We start from the raw sequence: 17,543 nt of genomic DNA, 5'->3' as shown, positions 1-17,543 counted from the left end.
GTTTTGCATGTAATACAGGCACATCATAATATACAAAGATAATAGGGTACTTGAATGGAGGGAGGAATACAAAGTTAACATAGAACATTACAGCACAGTACAGGCCCTTCGGCCCTCGATGTTGTGCCGCCCTGTCATACCGATCTCAAGCCCATCTAACCGACACTATTCCATGTACGTCCATATGCTTGTCCAATGACGACTTAAATGTACCTAAAGTTGGCAAATCTACTACCGTTGCAGGCAAAGCATTCCATTCCCTTACTACTCTCTGAGTAAAGAAACCACCTCTGACATCTGTCCTATATCTTTCACCCCTCACTTTAAAGCTATGCCCCCTCGTGCTCGCCGTCACCATCCTAGGAAAAAGGCTCTCCCTATTCACCGTTTTTAACCCTCTGATTATCTTATATGTTTCAATTAAGTCACCTCTCAACCTTCTTCTCTCTAATGAAAACAGCCTCAAGCCCCTCAGCCTTTCCTCGTAAGACCTTCCCTCCATACCAGGCAACATCCTAGTAAATCTCCTCTGCACCCTTGCCAAAGCTTCCACATCCTTCTTATAATGCGGTGACCACAACTGTACACAATACTCTAAGTGCGGCTGCACTAGAGTTTTGTACAGCTTCACCATAACCTCTTGGTTCTGGAACTCGATCCCACTATTAATAAAAAGCTAAAACACTGTACGCCTTCTTAAGAGCCCTGTCAACCTGGGTGGCAACTTTCAAGTGTCTGTGTACATGGACACCGAGATCTCTCTGCTCATCTACACTGCTAAGAATCTTACCATTAGCCCTGTACTTTGCCTTCTGGTTACTCCTACCAAAGTGCATCGCCTCACACTTGTCTGCATTAAACTCCATTTGCCACCTCTCAGCCCAGCTCTGCAGCTTATCTATGTCTCTCTGCAACCTACAGCATCCTTTGTTACTATCCACAACTCCACCGACCTTAGTGTCGTCTGCAAATTTACTAACCCATCCTTCTACGCCCTCATCCAGGTCATTTATAAAAATGACAAACAGCAGTGGACCCAACACCAACCCTTGCGGTACACCACTAGTAATTGCTCTCCAGGATGAACATTTCCCATCAACTACCACCCTCTGTCTTCTTTCAGCAAGCCAATTTCCGATCCAAACTGATATATCTCCCACAATTCCATTCCTCCGCATTTTGTACAATAGCCTATTGTGGGGAACATTATTGAATGCCTTGCTGAAATCCAGATACACCACATCAACCGATTTACTCTCATCTACCTGTTTGGTCACCTTCGCAAAGAACTCAATAAGATTTGTGAGGCACGACCTTCCCTTCAAAAAACCGTGCTGACTATCCCTAATCAATTTATTCTTTTCTAGATGATTATAAATCCTATCCCTTATAACCTTTTCCAACACTTTACCAACAACTGAGGTAAGGCTCACTGGTCTATAATTACCAGGGTTGTCTCTACTCCCCTTCTTGAACAGGGGAACCACATTTGCTATCCTCCAGTCATCTGGCACTATTCCTGTAGACAATGACGAGTTAAAGATCAATGCCAAAGGCTCGGCAATCTCCTCCCTGGCTTCCCAGAGGATCCAAGGATAAATCTCATCCAGCCCAGGAGACTTATCTATCTTCACCCTCTGAAGGATTTCTAATACGTCTTCCTTGTGAACCTCAATCCCACCTAGTCTAGTAGCCTGTATCTCAGTATTCTCCTCGACAACATTGTCGTTTTCCAGAGTGAATACTGTTGAAAAATATTCATTTAGCGCTTCCCCTATCTCATCTGACACCACGCACAACTTACCACTACTATCCTTGATTGGGCCTAATCTTACTTTCGTCATTCTTTATTCCTTAAATACCTATAGAAAGCCTTAGGGTTTACCCTGATCCTATCCGCCAACAACTTCTCATGTCTCCTCCTGGCTCTTCTGAGCTCTCTCTTTACGTCTTTCCTGGCTACCTCATAGCCCTCAAGTGCCCTAACTGAGCCTTCACATCTCATCCTAACATAAGCCTTCTTCTTCCTCTTGACCAGAGATTCCACCTCCTTCGTAAACCACGGCTTCCGCACTCTACAGCTTCCTCCCTGCCTGACAGGTACATACTTATCTGGGACACACAGGAGCTTTTTCTTGAATAAGCTCCACATTTCTAATTTGCCCATCCCCTGCAGTTTCCTTCCCCATCCTATGCTTCCTAAATCTTGCCTAATCTCATCGTAATTGCCTTTCCCCCAGCTATCACTCTTGCCCAGTGGTATATACCTATCCCTTTCCATCACTAAAGTAAACATAACAGAATTGTGATCGCTATCACCAAAGTGCTCACCTACTTCCAAATCTAACACCTGGCCAGGCTCATAACCCAGTACCAAATCTAATGTGGTTTCGCCCCTTGTTGGCCTATCTACGTACTGTGTCAGGAAGCCCTCCTGCACACACTGGACAAAAACTGACCCATCTATAGTACTCGAACTATAGTGTTCCCAGTCAATATTTGGAAAGTTGAAGTCCCCCAAGACAACTACCCTGTCTCTCTCACTCCTATCGAGAATCATCTTTGCTATCCTTTCCTTTACATATCTGGAACTATTCGGAGGCCTATAGAAAACTCCCAACAGGGTGACCTCTCCTTTCTTGTTTCTAACCTCAGCCCATACTACCTCAGTTGACGAGTCCCCAAACATCCTTTCTGCAACTGCAATACTGTCCTTGGCCAACAATGCCACACCTCTGCCCATTTTACCATCTTCTCTGTTCTTACTGAAACATCTAAATCCTGGAACCTGCAACAACCATTCCTGTCCCTGCTCTATCCATGTCTCCGAAATGGCCACAACATTGAAGTCCCAGGTACTAACCCATGCTGCAAGTTGTATCTGCAAAGAAGGTACACAAAAAGCAAGAGATAATGGGAACTGCAGATGCTGGAGAATCCAAGACAACAAAATGTGAGGCTGGATGAACACAGCAGGCCAAGCAGCATCTCAGGAGCACAAAAGCTGACGTTTCGGGCCTAGACCCTTCATCAGAGAGGGGGATGGGTGAGGGTTCTGGAATAAATAGGGAGAGAGAGGGAGGCGGACCGAAGATGGAGAGAAAAGAAGATAGGTGGAGAGAATATAGGTGGGGAGGTAGGGAGGGGATAGGTCAGTCCAGGGAAGACGGACAGGTCAAGGAGGTGGGATGAGGTTCGTAGGTAGATGGGGGTGCGGCTTGGGGTGGGAGGAAGGGATGGGTGAGAGGAAGAACAGGTTAGGGAGGCAGAGACAGGTTGGACTAGTTTTGGGATGCAGTGGGTGGAGGGGAAGAGCTGGGCTGGTTGTGTGGTGCAGTGGGGGGAGGGGACGAACTGGGCTGGTTTAGGGATGCAGTTGGGGAAGGGGAGATTTTGAAACTGGTGAAGTCCACATTGATACCATTAGGCTGCAGGGTTCCCAGTCGGAATATGAGTTGCTGTTCCTGCAACCTTCGGGTGGCATCATTGTGGCACTGCAGGAGGCCCATGATGGACATGTCATCTAAAGAATGGGAGGGGGAGTGGAAATGGTTTGCAACTGGGAGGTGCAGTAGTTTGTTGCGAACTGAGCGGAGGCGTTCTGCAAAGCGGTCTCCAAGCCTCCGCTTGGTTTCCCCAATGTAGAGGAAACCACATCGGGTACAGTGGATGCAGTATACCACGTTGGCAGATGTGAGGGTGAACCTCTGCTTAATGTGGAATGTCATCTTGGGGCCTGGGATGGGGGTGAGGGGGGGGGGGTGTGGGGGCAAGTGTAGCATTTCCTGCGGTTGCAGGGGAAGGTGCCAGGTTTGGTGGGGTTGGAGGGCAGTGTGGAGCGAACAAGGGAGTCACGGAGAGAGTGGTCTCTCCGGAAAGCAGACAGGGGTGGGGATGGAAAAATGTCTTGGGTGGTGGGGTCGGATTGTAGATGGCGGAAGTGTCGGAGGATGATGCGTCGTATCCGGAGGTTGGTGGAGTGGTGTGTGAGAACGAGGGGGATCCTCTTTGGGCGGTTGTGGCGGGGGCGGGGTGTGAGGGACATGTTGCGGGAAATACGGGAGACGCGGTCGAGGGCGTTCTCGATCACTGTGGGGGGAAAGTTGCGGTCCTGGAAGAACTTGGACATCTGGGATGTGCTGGAGTGGACTGTCTTATCGTGGGAGCAGATGCGGCGGAGGCGAAGGAATTGGGAATAGGGGATGGAATTTTTGAAGGAGGGTGGGTGGGAGGAGGTGTATTCTAGGTAGCTGTGGGAGTCGGTGGGCTTGAAATGGACATCAGTTACAAGCTGGCTGCCTGAGATGGAGACTGAGAGGTCCTGGAAGGTGAGGGATGTGCTGGAGATAGCCCAGGTGAACTGAAGGTTGGGGTGGAAGGTGTTGGTGAAGTGGATGAACTGTTCGAGCTCCTCTGGGGAGCAAGAGGCGGCGCCGATACAGTCATCAATGTACCGGAGGAAGAGGTGGGGTTTGGGGCCTGTGTAGGTGCGGAAGAGGGACTGTTCCACATAACCTACAAAGAGGCAGGCATAGCTGGGGCCCATGCGGGTGCCCATGGCCACCCCCTTAGTCTGTAGGAAGTCCAGTCCCTATACACCTGCATTCCGCATGCAGATGGCCTCAAGGCCCTCCGCTTCTTCCTGTCCCGCAGGCCCGACCAGTCTCCCTCCACCGACACCCTCATCCGCCTAGACGAACTCGTCCTCACCCTCAACAACTTCTCTTTTGACTCCTCCCACTTCCTACAGACTAAGGGGGTGGCCATGGGCACCCGCATGGGCCCCAGCTATGCCTGCCTCTTTGTAGGTTACGTGGGTTTCAGTATTGACACAACCAGCCCAGCTCATCCCCTCCCCCCACTGCATCCCAAAACCAGTCCAACCTGTCTCTGCCTCCTTAACCTGTTCTTCCTCTCACCCATCCCTTCCTCCCACCCCAAGCCGCACCCCCATCTACCTACTAACCTCATCCCACCTCCTTGACCTGTCCATCTTCCCTGGACTGACCTATCCCCTCCCTACCTCCCCACCTATTCTCTTTCCACCTATCTTCTTTTCTCTCCATCTTCAGTCCGCCTCCCCCTCTCTCCCTATTTATTCCAGAACCCTCACCCCATCCCCCTCTCTGAAGAAGGGTCTAGGCCCGAAACGTCAGCTTTTGTGCTCCTGAGATGCTGCTTGGCCTGCTGTGTTCATCCAGCCTCACATTTTGTTGACACAAAAAGCAAGATCAACATTAGATTTGAAATTTGAGAGCTCCATTCAGAAATCTAATAACAGTGGAGAAGAAGGTGTTCATGAACCTATTGGTTCGGTTTCGTGTCTTCTGCCTGATGGGAGAGTTTGCAAGAAATTATAACTGGGCTGGGAGGGGTCTTGGTAATGTTGGGTGCCTTTCCGTGGCAGTGGGATGTGTAGATGGAGTCAATGGTTGCATGGTTGGCTTGCATGATTCACAATGCTGTGTTTCTCACAGTCCTGAAAAGAGCAGTTGCTGTACCAAGCCATGTGTATCCATTAGAGTTGATGAGAGCCCTTATGTACATGTCGAATTTCCTTCGACGGACGGTGGTGGTTAAATACTGTTTGTGTGACTGGGACTATGTGTGTCGGAGACTCAGGGGATGACGTTATTGAAGTGTATAAAATCATGAGGGGCACAGATGGGATAATAGGCAAGGTCTTTTACCCAGGAGAGGGGAGTCCAAAACGAGAGGACATGGGTTTAAGGTGAAAGGGGATAGATTTAAAAGGCATCTCAGGGGCAATGTTTTAATACAGACAGTGGTGCCTGTACGGAATGAGCTGCCAGAGGATGTGGTGGAGGCTGGTACAATTACAGCATTTAAAAGGCATTGAGATGGGCTTATGAACAGGAAGGGTTTAGAGAGATAACAAAGTGTGGAGCTGGATGAACACAGCAGACCAAGCAGCATCTTTAGAGAGATATGGGCCAAATGCTGGCAAATGGGACTCGATTGATTTAGGACATATGGTTAGCATGAATGAGTTGGACCAAAGGGTCTGTTTCCATGCTCTGCAAATTTACGACTCTGTGACATGTTGAGGTGGTAGGTAAGCTGCAAGTGATCGTGGCAGGGTGGGAGGTTAGAGTTGATGTGAGCCATGACTGACGTCTCAATGCACTTCATTATTATGGAGGCACCAGGAGGTGGTCATTCAGAGATGTTGCATGTGTTTTTTTTTGGTACCAGGTTGATAGTGCTTTTCTTGAAGCAAGTGGGGGCTTAAGTTTGTAGCAGGGGGAGGTTAAAAATGTTAGCAAATACTGCTGTCTGCTGGTCCACAGAGGATCTGAGTGCACGGTCAGGGACTCCACCTGGGCCAGTTACTTTCCATGGATTCACTCTCAAGAAGGCCGATCTGACAACTGCAGCATGTGTCCTGAGCTGTCGGGGCAGGTGACAGCATTTCACCAACCTTCTGTTCAAACCAAGCATAAATGCATTGAACTTATTGGGGAGGAATTTGTTTTGATTAATTTTGTAGCTTGATATATCTTGTGGGCATTGCCAGAGACAATGGGTGTTCATGTGGTTTGTTTAGGTCTTCAATTTAGTCCAGTATTGCCTCTTGACATCTCTAATGGCCCTGTGGAGGTCGTACCTGGACTTCCTGTAAAGGTTTGGGTCATCTGACTTGAACGTCGCACACCCTGGTCTTCAGCAGGCAATGGATTTCCTGGTTCACCCATGGTTTCCGGATGGGGAACATACCAACTGATATTTGGCACACAGTCCTCTACACACTTACTAATGAAGTCTGTAAAGGTGGTCGCATACTCATCTAGATTGGCTGCTGAACTCTTGAATATGGACCAGTCCAGCGATTCCAAGCAATCCTACAGAAGCTCTTCTACTACTTCAAACCAGCATTGTCCTACTTTCTGTATTGGTTCCTCACATTTCAACTTCTGTTTGGAAGCCAGGAGGAGGAATACAATGTTGTGTCCTGGCTTTCTAAAGAACAGATGTGGTGTGGAGCGGTAAGCATCTTGGCTGGTTGTACAGCAATGGTGAAGGATGTTTGGCCCCCTGGTGGGACCACAGACATGTTGCTGGCATTTTGGTAGCACCCTCTTGCAGTTGGCCTCGTTGGAGTCACAGGCTATGATGAATAAGGCATTTGTAGTGGTGTATATTTCATCCACAGCCCTTTTGACTTCTGTACGGGGTGATATGTAGACTGCTGCAGTATTTGAATATCCTTTAGTGTCACATGTACTCAAGTACAGAAATACACTGAAAAGTTTAAAATGTTGCCCCATGTGGTGTCATCTTAGGTACAAAGTATCTAGGTAGACATCTTAGATACAAAATAGAGAAATAAGGGGAAAGAAAGGGAAAAAAAATTACATTACTTATGTTATTCATTATATAAGTTAGGAAAATGAGAATGAAGTAGAACAATAAGCATTAAAGTCTTTCAGTAGTTCAGCACAGGGGGCTTCCACATGTGGTATGCCTGGATTTACAAGCCACTGGCAGCCCACACTAGTCCCCAGTCCAACAATCCTGCTCCACTTGGGCCTCCAGCCTGCTTGCCCTCCCTGCACCGCTCGGGCCTCCAGCCTGCTGGCCATCCTCACATAGCATGAGCCTCCAGCCACTTAGCCCTCTCTGCTCCACATGAGCGTCCAGCCCGCTAGCCTTCCCCGCTCCGCGCGAACCTCTAGCCTGCTAGCCCACCCCAGTCCGCATGAGCCTCCTGCCGGCTGGCTGCTCCTGCTCCACGTGAGTCTCCAGCCTGCTGTGTTCCATGCCTCTAGCCTGCTCTACCTCAGGAGAGAGGGGAAAGAGGGAAAAAAGAAGGGATGAAAATGGGAAGCAAACAGAAGCAGCAGCGGAGATGTGGTTAGAAGTCTTACCCTGCTGCTGTCTTGACAGGAACGGGCTGAGTTGAACTTGAGCCATAGGTAGTAGGGACAGCATTTCACTGTTAGATATTCTAGGTCCAGGAAGCAATAACTCATCAGGGTCGCCACATTTGAGCACCAGGAGCATACAGAAGTTCCACAAACCCAAGGTGGTAAAAGACTGAAAGGAATGCAAGTAGCTGAGTGTGCATATATGAACAAGGAACAAGAGTAATCTACTCAGCCCTTCGAGCCTGCAGTTCCATTCAATTAGATTATGGCTGGTCTGATTTTCACCTCAGCTGTATATTCCATCATATTCCCTTGGTAATCAAAAATCTATCAACTTCTGTCTTACAAATATTTCAAGATTCTTCATCCACTCCTTTTTTGAGGAAGGAATTCCAAAGACTCACAATCCTCTGAGAGAAAAAAATGTTTCCTCAACTGTTTTAAATGGATGCCCCCTTATATTTAAACTATGATCTCTACTTCTAGATTTACTCCACCAAAGGAAACATGCTTTCAACACCAACCTAGTCAAGGTCCCTCATGACCTTTTATGTTTCAATTAAGTCACGTCTCACTCTTCCAAACAGTAAAGAGTACAGCCTCAGCCTGTCTAGCCTTTCCTCAGAAGGCAATCCATTCATTGTAGGTATTAGTCCAGTAAACCTTCTCTGAACTGCTTCCAACAGTTCTGAAGAAGGGTCACTGGATCTGAAATGTTAACTCTGATTTCTCTCCACAGATGCCGACAAACCTGCTGAGTTTTTCCAGCACTTTCTGTTTTCTTACTGTTTCTCCCCAGTAAACTTCAGGAAGCGGAGTAGAGGACATGCCCTTGTCTGTATCAAGGGTGCTGAAGCAGAGATGGTCCTGGTTCATTCACATTGATGTTACAGTAAAGAAAGCACATTAATGCTTCTAATTCCTCAGAGGTCAAGGAAATTTGGCATCTCCCCAATGACTTTTACCAGCTTTAATAGATGTACCATAGAATGGATGTATCATAGCTGGTCTGGCAAATGCTCTGTACAAGACCAGAAGAAACTACAGAGAGTTTGGAGTGCAACCCAGTCCATCATACAAACTGGCCTTCCATCCACTGACTCCGCCTATACTCTCGAGTGCCTTGGGAAAGCAGCCAACATCATCAAAAACCCCTCCTACCCCAGTTATACTCTCTTCCACCTGCTTCCATCAGGCAGAAGATATAAAAGTTTAAAAACAAGTACCAACAAATTCAAGAACAGCTTCTTCCCTGCTTTTATCAGACTTTTGAATGGACCTTTCATATTATTGATTTTCCTTTGTACTGTTTTGATAGCTGTAACACTATATTCTGTATTGTTCTATTATCCTGATGTACCTCTGTAACAATATTTTTCACTGTATCTCTGTAAGTGACAGTATTAAATCATATCAAATGAAATCATAACATTCTATTAGCTTTCCTGATTATCTGGTGTCACAACATACTATATCTTCTCAAATCTCTGCACCTCTGGCTCAGAACCTCTCAATATGCTTTTCAGAGATAATGGGAACTGCAGATGCTGGAGAATCCGAGATAACAAAGTGTGGAGCTGGATGAACACAACAGGCCAAGCAGCATCTTAGGAGCATAAAAGCTGACGTCTCAGACCTAGACCCTTCATCAGAAAAGGGGGATGGGGAGAGGATTCTGAAATAAATAGGGAGAGAGGGGGAGGCAGACTGAAGATGGATAGCGGAGAAGATCGGTGGAGAGGTTAGGCAGGCAGGGATGAGCTGGGCTGGTTTTGGGATGCAGTGGGGGAAGGGGAGAAGGTTGCAGGAACAGCAACTCATATTCCGCAAATTTCCACATCAAGCAGATGTTCACCTGCACATCCACCGATGTGGTATACTGCATCTGCTGGACCCGGTGTGGCTTCCTCTACATTGGGGAAACCAAGCAGAGGCTTGGGGACCACTTTGTAGAACACCTACGCACGGTTCACAATAAACAACTGCATCTTCCAGTCGCGAACCATTACAACTCCCCCTCCCATTCCTTAAATGACATGTCCTTCCTGGGCCTCCTGCAGTGCCACAATGATGCCACGCACAGGCTGCAAGAACAGCAACTCATATTCCGCTTGGGAACCCTGCAGCCCAATGGTATCAATGTGGATTTCACCAGCTTCAAAATCTCCCCTCCCCCCACTGCATCCCAAAACCAGCCCAGCTTGTCCCCGCCTGCCTAACCTGTTCTTCCTCTCACCTATTCCCTCCTCCCACCTCAAGCCACACCTCCATTTCCTACCTACTAACCTCATCCTGTCCCCGTGACCTGTCCATCCTCCCCGGACTGACCTATCCTCTCCCTACCTCCCCACCCATACAGTCCTCTCCACCTATCTTCTCCACTATTCATCTTCGGTCCGCCTCCCCCTCTCTCCTTATTTATTTCAGAATCCTCTCCAAGAAAGGAACCCAGAATAAAACACAAGGATCAAATTATAGTTTTATGAAACTGAAGGTAAACACTGCACTGCAGGGAGGTGAATAAGGTGAATGAGAGATGCAAAGGATTTGTAACGAGACATGGTAACCCTTTATTCCTTAAATGATACGGCTAAAATGATAGATCATATTTTTGAGGAATCAAGAGTCACTCAAACTCATTTAATGGAAGAAGGACACAAATTTCCCTCCTAAGAATGCGCTGAAGGCTAAAATAACGATAGAGATAGTTCAAAATAAGTGTTTAATAATTCTTCTTTTATTGAGGTTCAGAAAGCTGATCTGAAGTTCATGAGGTTAAGACAATCTGCCCAGACTGAAGCTGAGGCTGAAGAAGTTCTAGAGTTCTGAAGTTAAAATTTGAATTCTGATGAGGAATACAGATATCTCATTGACATGCAGATAAAGTGGGCATGGTTATTCATCAGGTAATGGTAATGCTCAAATCTTATAAAGAGATATTGTGAGTCCATGTGAAATTCCTGTGGCAGGACATGTGAGCATACTGACCAGGTCTGCACAAGGTCATAATTTAATTTTATAAAACATGCAAGCCAATTAGCAGTCAAGCTTCAACATACAATTGAGCCAGCATCTTCAATACCCACATAAAAGCAAAGTATTGTGGATGCTGGAGATCTGAAAGAAAAACAGATGTGTTGGAGAAATTCAGCTGGCCTGGAGGCATCGGTGAAGAGGGAAACAGGGTAACATTTCAAGTTCAGTGTGAATTTTCTTTGAAGCCTGGAGAAACATTGACTTTGTTTCTCTCTCCACAGTTGAAGCCAGATCCACGGAGTTTTCCCTGCACTTTCTGCTTTTCTAATATCCATGCGACTTTTTGAGAAACCATTCAATGGGATGATAGTAGATTGTGGAGGAGGCAATACTGAAAATAAAATTGGGACACAGGTCACTAATCTACATCAAACACATTTTCCTTTCCTGCTTGATCCTCCTCTAAGAGTTCTAATAAATTTATGAGGCATGATTTCCCCTTCATGAAACCATGGCATCTCTGCTTGATCACGTGTAATTTTCCAAAGATCCTTGGATTCTGAAGAAGTACCAGAGGACAGGTAAACAATGATGTGAAACTCCTATCCAAAGTGAGAGGGAGGCAAAAAGCGGGTAACCATGCGCTGATTAGCCTAACATCTATTGTTGGAAAAGTACCGAAATCAATTATTAAGGAAGTAAATAGCACAGCATTTGGAAAATCATAATTTAATCAAGCAGAGTCAGCATAGCTTCAAAAAAGAGAAGTTGTTTCTGACGAATTTATTAGAGTTTTTCAAGGAAGTCACAACCAGAGTTGAAAGGGGGGAACCTTAGATATGTTGTATTTGGACTTCCAGAAAGCGTTCGACAAGATAAATCACAAAAAATCGAGTCATAAGATAAGGAGGTAGTTGACATGTGGAATGTCAGGTTAGTCAGGATTCTATTGAATGGTTGTGCAGACTTGTGCAGGCTCATTCATTCATAAAGTCAGGAGGTATGGGATACAGGGTGATTTGGCTGTCTGGATTCAGAATTGGTTGGCTGACAGGAGGCAGAGAGTGGTTGTAGATGGTAAGTATTCTGCCTGGAGGTCAGTGCTGAGTGGTGTGCTGCAGGGCTCTGTTCTTGGGCCTCTGCTCTTTGTAGTTTTTATAAATGACTTGGATGAGGAGGTTGAGGGGTGGGTTAGTGTGATTGCTGATGACACAAATGTTGGAGGTGCCATTGATAGTATCGAAGGCTATCGCAGGCTTCAGCGAGACATTGACAGAATGCAGAGCTGGGCTGAGAAATGGCAGATGGAGTTCAACCTGGATAAATGCGAAGTGATACATTTTGGAAAGTCGAACTTAAATGCTGAATATAAGATTAAAGGCAGGATTCTCGGCAGTGTGGAGGAACAGCGGGATCTTGGTGTTCAAATGCATAGCTCCCTCAAAGTTGCCACCGAGGTGGATAAGATTGTTAAGAAAACATATATGGTGTTTTGCCTTTCATTAACAGGGGGATCGAGTTTAAGAGCTGCGAGGTTATGGTGCAGCTCTACAAAACCCTGGTGAGACCACATTTGGAATATTGTGTCCAGTTCTGGTCGCCCTATTATACGAAAGATGTGGAGGCTATTGAGAGGGTGCAAAGGAGGTTTACCAGGATGCTGCCTGGACTGGAGGGCTTGTCTTATGAGGAGAGGTTGACTGAGCTCGGACTTTTCTCTCTGGAGAGAAGGAGGAAGAGAGGTGGCCTGATCGAGGTGTTCAAGGTAATGAGAGGCATGGATAGAGTCGATAGCCAGAGACTTTTCCCCAGGATAGGATTGACTGGCACGAGGGGTCATAGTTTTAAGGTGTTAGGAGGAAGGTATAGAGGAAACGTCAGAGAGAGATTCTTCACCCAGAGAATTGTGAGCACATGGAATAGTTTGCCAGTGGTAGTCGTGGAAGCGGAGTCATTAGTGACATTTAAGCGACTGCTGGACATGCACATGGACAGCAGTGAATTGAGGGGAATGTAGGTTAGGTTATTTTATTTTTGGATTAGGATTATTCCACAGCATAACATCATGGGCCGAAGGGCCTGTACTGTGCTGTACTTTTCTAAGGTTCTATGTTCTATGAGAGGTCGATTAGCCTCTACTCCTGTTTCTATTTCTTATGTTCTTATAACAGTATTTTAAAATCACAGTCACAGAGTACAGAACAGGCTCTGCACTGACAAAAAAGCTGCTCTAAATCGACAATGGACACAATTTCCAGCAGTGGGCCCATACCTTAAATGTTATGACATTTCACGTCATCGACCAAATACCTTTTAAAGGTTGTGAGATTTTTTTGCCTCAACCAGCATCTAGCCAGTGCATTCCTTACCCCCTTCAAATTCTGGTTGAGAAAGGTTTTCCTCAGTTCTCCTCTAAACCACCTGCCTTTTGCCTTAAAATTATGTCCCCTTGTTAGTGATGCTTCAAGTAAGGAGAACAGCTGTTTTCAATCCATCCTGTCCGAGCCCCTCATAATTTTATTCACCTTAAATAGATCCCTCTCAGCCTCCTCTGCTGTAACAAAAACAACATAACCTTACCCACATTATTTTCTTAACCAAACTGTTCAATCCCAATCAGCATCCCCACCAATGCAATCACATCCTTCTTAGGGTGTGGTGAACAGAGCTGTACACAGGACTCTAGCTGTGGCCTGACACTAGTTATGTACAGGTCCGACACAACCTCCCTGCTCTTATAATCTTATCTGCCCGTCTGACCAATCTGTCAATATCCTCCTATAACCAAGACCTTCTTCCTCACTGCCAACCTTTGTTCACCGACAAACCTTCTTATCATTCCCCTCATGTTTTCTTCCATATCACAAAAAGGAACCCAGCACTGATCCCTGTGGTATGCCACTGGACACTGGTCTCCAGAGACACAAACAGTATTTTACCACCACTGCCCTTCCCTCGATCATGTCTCTATGATGATAAGATCACAATTTTACATGTCAATTTGTGCCCTTAACTGATTTGGCTTACCTATAATACTCCAAGCAATAAAATAGAAGACATCCAGCTTTGCCTTACACCCCTGAAACTCAACATGGCTGAACTCCCTCTGCCTTGGTTCCTTTCCAAAACTATGCTGTGTCTCTAATGTACTCCCTTTCTGTGTCCACTCCCATTGTTGAACTCGTTAAAATTCTTTCCAACAGCACTAGCAAAGCCTCCTACAAGATGTTGGTCCCATTTTGGTTCAAATGTAGTGTGTGCCACTTGTACAAGTCTTGGCTTCTCCAGAAATGGTCCCAGTCATCCTAGAGTCTAAAACTCTCTTTCTTGTACCAATCTTGAGCCATGTATTCATTTGCTTTATTCTCCTATTTCTGTGCTCGCTGGTACGTTGCACTGGGAGTAATCCAGAGATTACAACCTTTGAGGTCCTGATCTTTAGTCTACTGCTTAGCTTCCTGAACTCTTGATGCAGACCTCATCCCTTATTATACATATTTTGTTGGTACCAATGTGTGCAACTAGAACTGAACTATCACCTTCCACTCTAGGATGCTCTGCAGCAATCAGTGCCATCTCTTCCCTGTCATCATGGAGGCAATACACAATCCTGGAGACATGCTTGTAGCCTCATAAATGTCTGTCTGGTCCCCTAACTATGGAATTCTCTGTCACTATTGCTATTGTTTTCTTCTTCCTCCCCTCCTGTACAGTCAGACTGTTTGTGTTGACAAAAGTTTGGCTCTGTTTGCACTCCCTTGAAGAACCAATGCCGTCATTACCTTCCAAAGTGGAAAACTGAGTTGAGAGCAGTACGCCAGGGGATTATCTGCTCATTCTCTTTGACTGCCGAGTGGTCACTCATTCCCTTCTTTCCTACAGTTCCTTAAGCTGCAGTATGACTCTCTCTCTAAATGTGCTGTCAAGGTAACTGTTGGCCTCATGGTTGTGCCACAACATCCAGTCACCACTCAAACTCCAAACTCAATTTTCTCCAGTTGGGAATACCTCCTACAAACGTGGTCATCTTGCATACTGGATACATGACTTCCCACATATGACAGATTACATATTCCACTCACCTGTTGTTGCCTGGTGTGACTTAAGCTTGAAGTTAGTTATTCTTAAAGGTACTCCCTTCACGCTAATTTGAGTATCCTTCTCTTATTATTTGTATTTTACTTATCTGTGGTGCTTTTCAGTTAATTCCTCAATAATTTCCACCTCTTGTACCTTGCTGTGCTCCTGCTCCCACTGACGTGTAAAAATTGTTAGGAAAACAAATTAGCCTATGGTTATCTGCTTTGGTCTCCTTTCCTTTTTAAATAAAGAGATTACATCGGCTGTTATCCAATCCTCTAGGACTTTACCGGAACTAAGGATTTGTAGAAGATAACTACTAGTGCATGTCTATAGCTGCATCTTTTAACATCCAAGCATCCCATACAGAATGCTTCTTTCTCACTGGGATCTGTTTTAGCTGTGAGCTATGAACTGTTTTCTTAAATGTATGCCATTGTTCCTCAACCACCTTTGTTGCTAAACTCCTTTCCCAGTCCACACCAGCCAGATCTGCCCTCATTCTTTTGTAATTACCTTTACTTAAGCTCAGTGCAGTTATTTTTGGCCCAAGGGACTAGCAGCAAATATATGAAAACAGGCGTCAAAAATTGGTAAGAAAATAAATACCGTTAAGTATCACTGAGAAAACAATAACCAGAAAAACTAATTGGGTTAAAGGCTAACACATTCCATGAACCTGTTGCGATGCTCCTTAAGATATGAAAGGAAGTAATTATAAAGATAGTGGATACTGATGATAAAATCCCAAAGTCATGTCAGATGTTTACCCCTTATACATCCACACTGCCTGTGTGGTAAGCAAATTGTTGAGGAGAAACTTCTGGAAATGTGGCATGCCCATACTGGATTGGAGGAAAAATACACAAGAAAGGGCAATCTCGGAGTGATCTCAAGTCATAGCGGTGCTTCCTTTGAAAAGCAAAGTGTATTTACAGCTATGGTCAAAAGACAAGCTAAAAAGCATGGGTAATCTCAACCAAATCAGCAATTTGTCCTTGCCCACACGGTGGAAAGCGAGATTTGGAATCAGGATCCAAGCATATTCAGACATGCATCACATGACTCTACGTATGGTTTGCTACAAGTGTAAGTTAAAGCGTTCCCGACACCAGTAAAATATCTACTTGCAGCCACATGAAAATCAGCTCAGTTTAATTCTAGTGCCAAATGCAGCTTACTTATTTTTCTGCAGTATTTCATAATCTTGTACTGGCAATCCAAATAAACGCTCGCCTGAAGAGTAGGTCACAAACTTCCGCCATAGCTCATCAAACCAACTCTGAAATAAATCACAGTAGACATGAGAAGTAGTCAAAGTGTTCTGCAATGCAGATATTACATAAAGATTCCTTCAGTATGTGTACAATTTTTATAAACCATGTTTTCTTACACACTAATCTAATTTGTTCACTAATTTGGTTTATGTGCAAGAGATCAGTTGGTAATGATAGACAGTTAGTCTGTAATAGTTTGAAAATAAACTCAGTACAAAGGGAATCTTTCTTGCACATCCGTATAATTAATTACCACATACATCTAAATTAGTAGCTTCACTCCTCTAAGAATTATTCATGCTGAACCTGGCTGACCATGAAATAAACCTTCCTTGACCCAACACCAGTGATGGAATCTGGGATTTTAGAGATAACCAAGGTGTTACTATCATTTGAATGGACAAAAAATTGTGGGCACCATCTCTATATTTCACTAATAGTCCACTGGCTGACTGCATTTGTGGTAAAGAATTTTGAAATGCTTACCTACATAGTATTCAATAAGGTGTCACACAAAAGGTCCTTGCACAAGACAGGAGATATGATAAAGGGGTACGTGCTGGCATCAATTAATGACTGGTTAACACGCAGAGGACAGACAGTCAAATTAATGGGTCCTTTTTCAGGTTGGAAAGACATAACTACTGAACGTTACAAGGATCCATCTAAGGGTTTTAATTATTCACTGTCTTTATGAATGACTTGGAGGAAGGGGTGGAGTGCAATGTATCAAAATTTGCTGATGATACAACAACAGGTGGGAGGGCATTCCAGGATGCGAACATAAAGGATATGCAGTGGGTTATAGATAGGCTGAGGAAAAACTCAACAGACAGAGACTATTGTAAAAAATGCAAAGTTATGCACTTTGGCAGGAAGAATTTTAAACGGCATGGGACTCCAAAAATGCAGAACACAGAGGGATCTGATGTTCTTGTGCATGAAATATACTGGATTAGCATTCAGGCATAGCAAGTGAGTAAGAAAGTTAATGGAATTTTGACTTTTATTGCAGGGAGGCAAGAGTTTAGAAATAGGCAAGACTTGTCATTATTGTACAATACACATTAAGATCACACCTGGAGCACTGTGTTCGGCTTTGGTCTCCATGGTTTAGAAAGGACATGCTAACAGTGGTGGAGGTTCAAAAGAAATTCACTAGGCTGATCACTGGGATGAAGGGATTGACATTTCAAGAATGGCTAAACAGGTTAGACCTTTATTCACTAACATTGAGAAAAACAAGGGATGGTTTGATTCAAATCGACAAGATTATGAGGGGGCTTGATAAGGTAAATGTTGAGAAAATGTTTACTGGGGA

The 17,543-nt window shown here is 45.0% G+C and overlaps 1 protein-coding gene across 1 annotated transcript in view; it reads right to left on the bottom strand.

The window, feature by feature from the left end:
• The window catches only part of LOC125452339 (dynein axonemal heavy chain 8-like), a 1,009,221-nt gene that overhangs the window by 419,845 nt on the left and 571,833 nt on the right, over positions 1–17,543 (bottom strand). The window contains exon 48 of the mRNA XM_059645685.1: positions 16,127–16,227. Coding sequence (XP_059501668.1) covers positions 16,127–16,227 — 101 coding nt within the window. The remainder of the gene's footprint in view (positions 1–16,126; positions 16,228–17,543) is intronic.

The sequence above is a fragment of the Stegostoma tigrinum genome, chromosome 4, assembly GCF_030684315.1.
Source record: "Stegostoma tigrinum isolate sSteTig4 chromosome 4, sSteTig4.hap1, whole genome shotgun sequence".
Classification (NCBI taxonomy): domain Eukaryota; kingdom Metazoa; phylum Chordata; class Chondrichthyes; order Orectolobiformes; family Stegostomatidae; genus Stegostoma; species Stegostoma tigrinum.
This window is presented reverse-complemented; position numbering and strand designations above follow the sequence as displayed.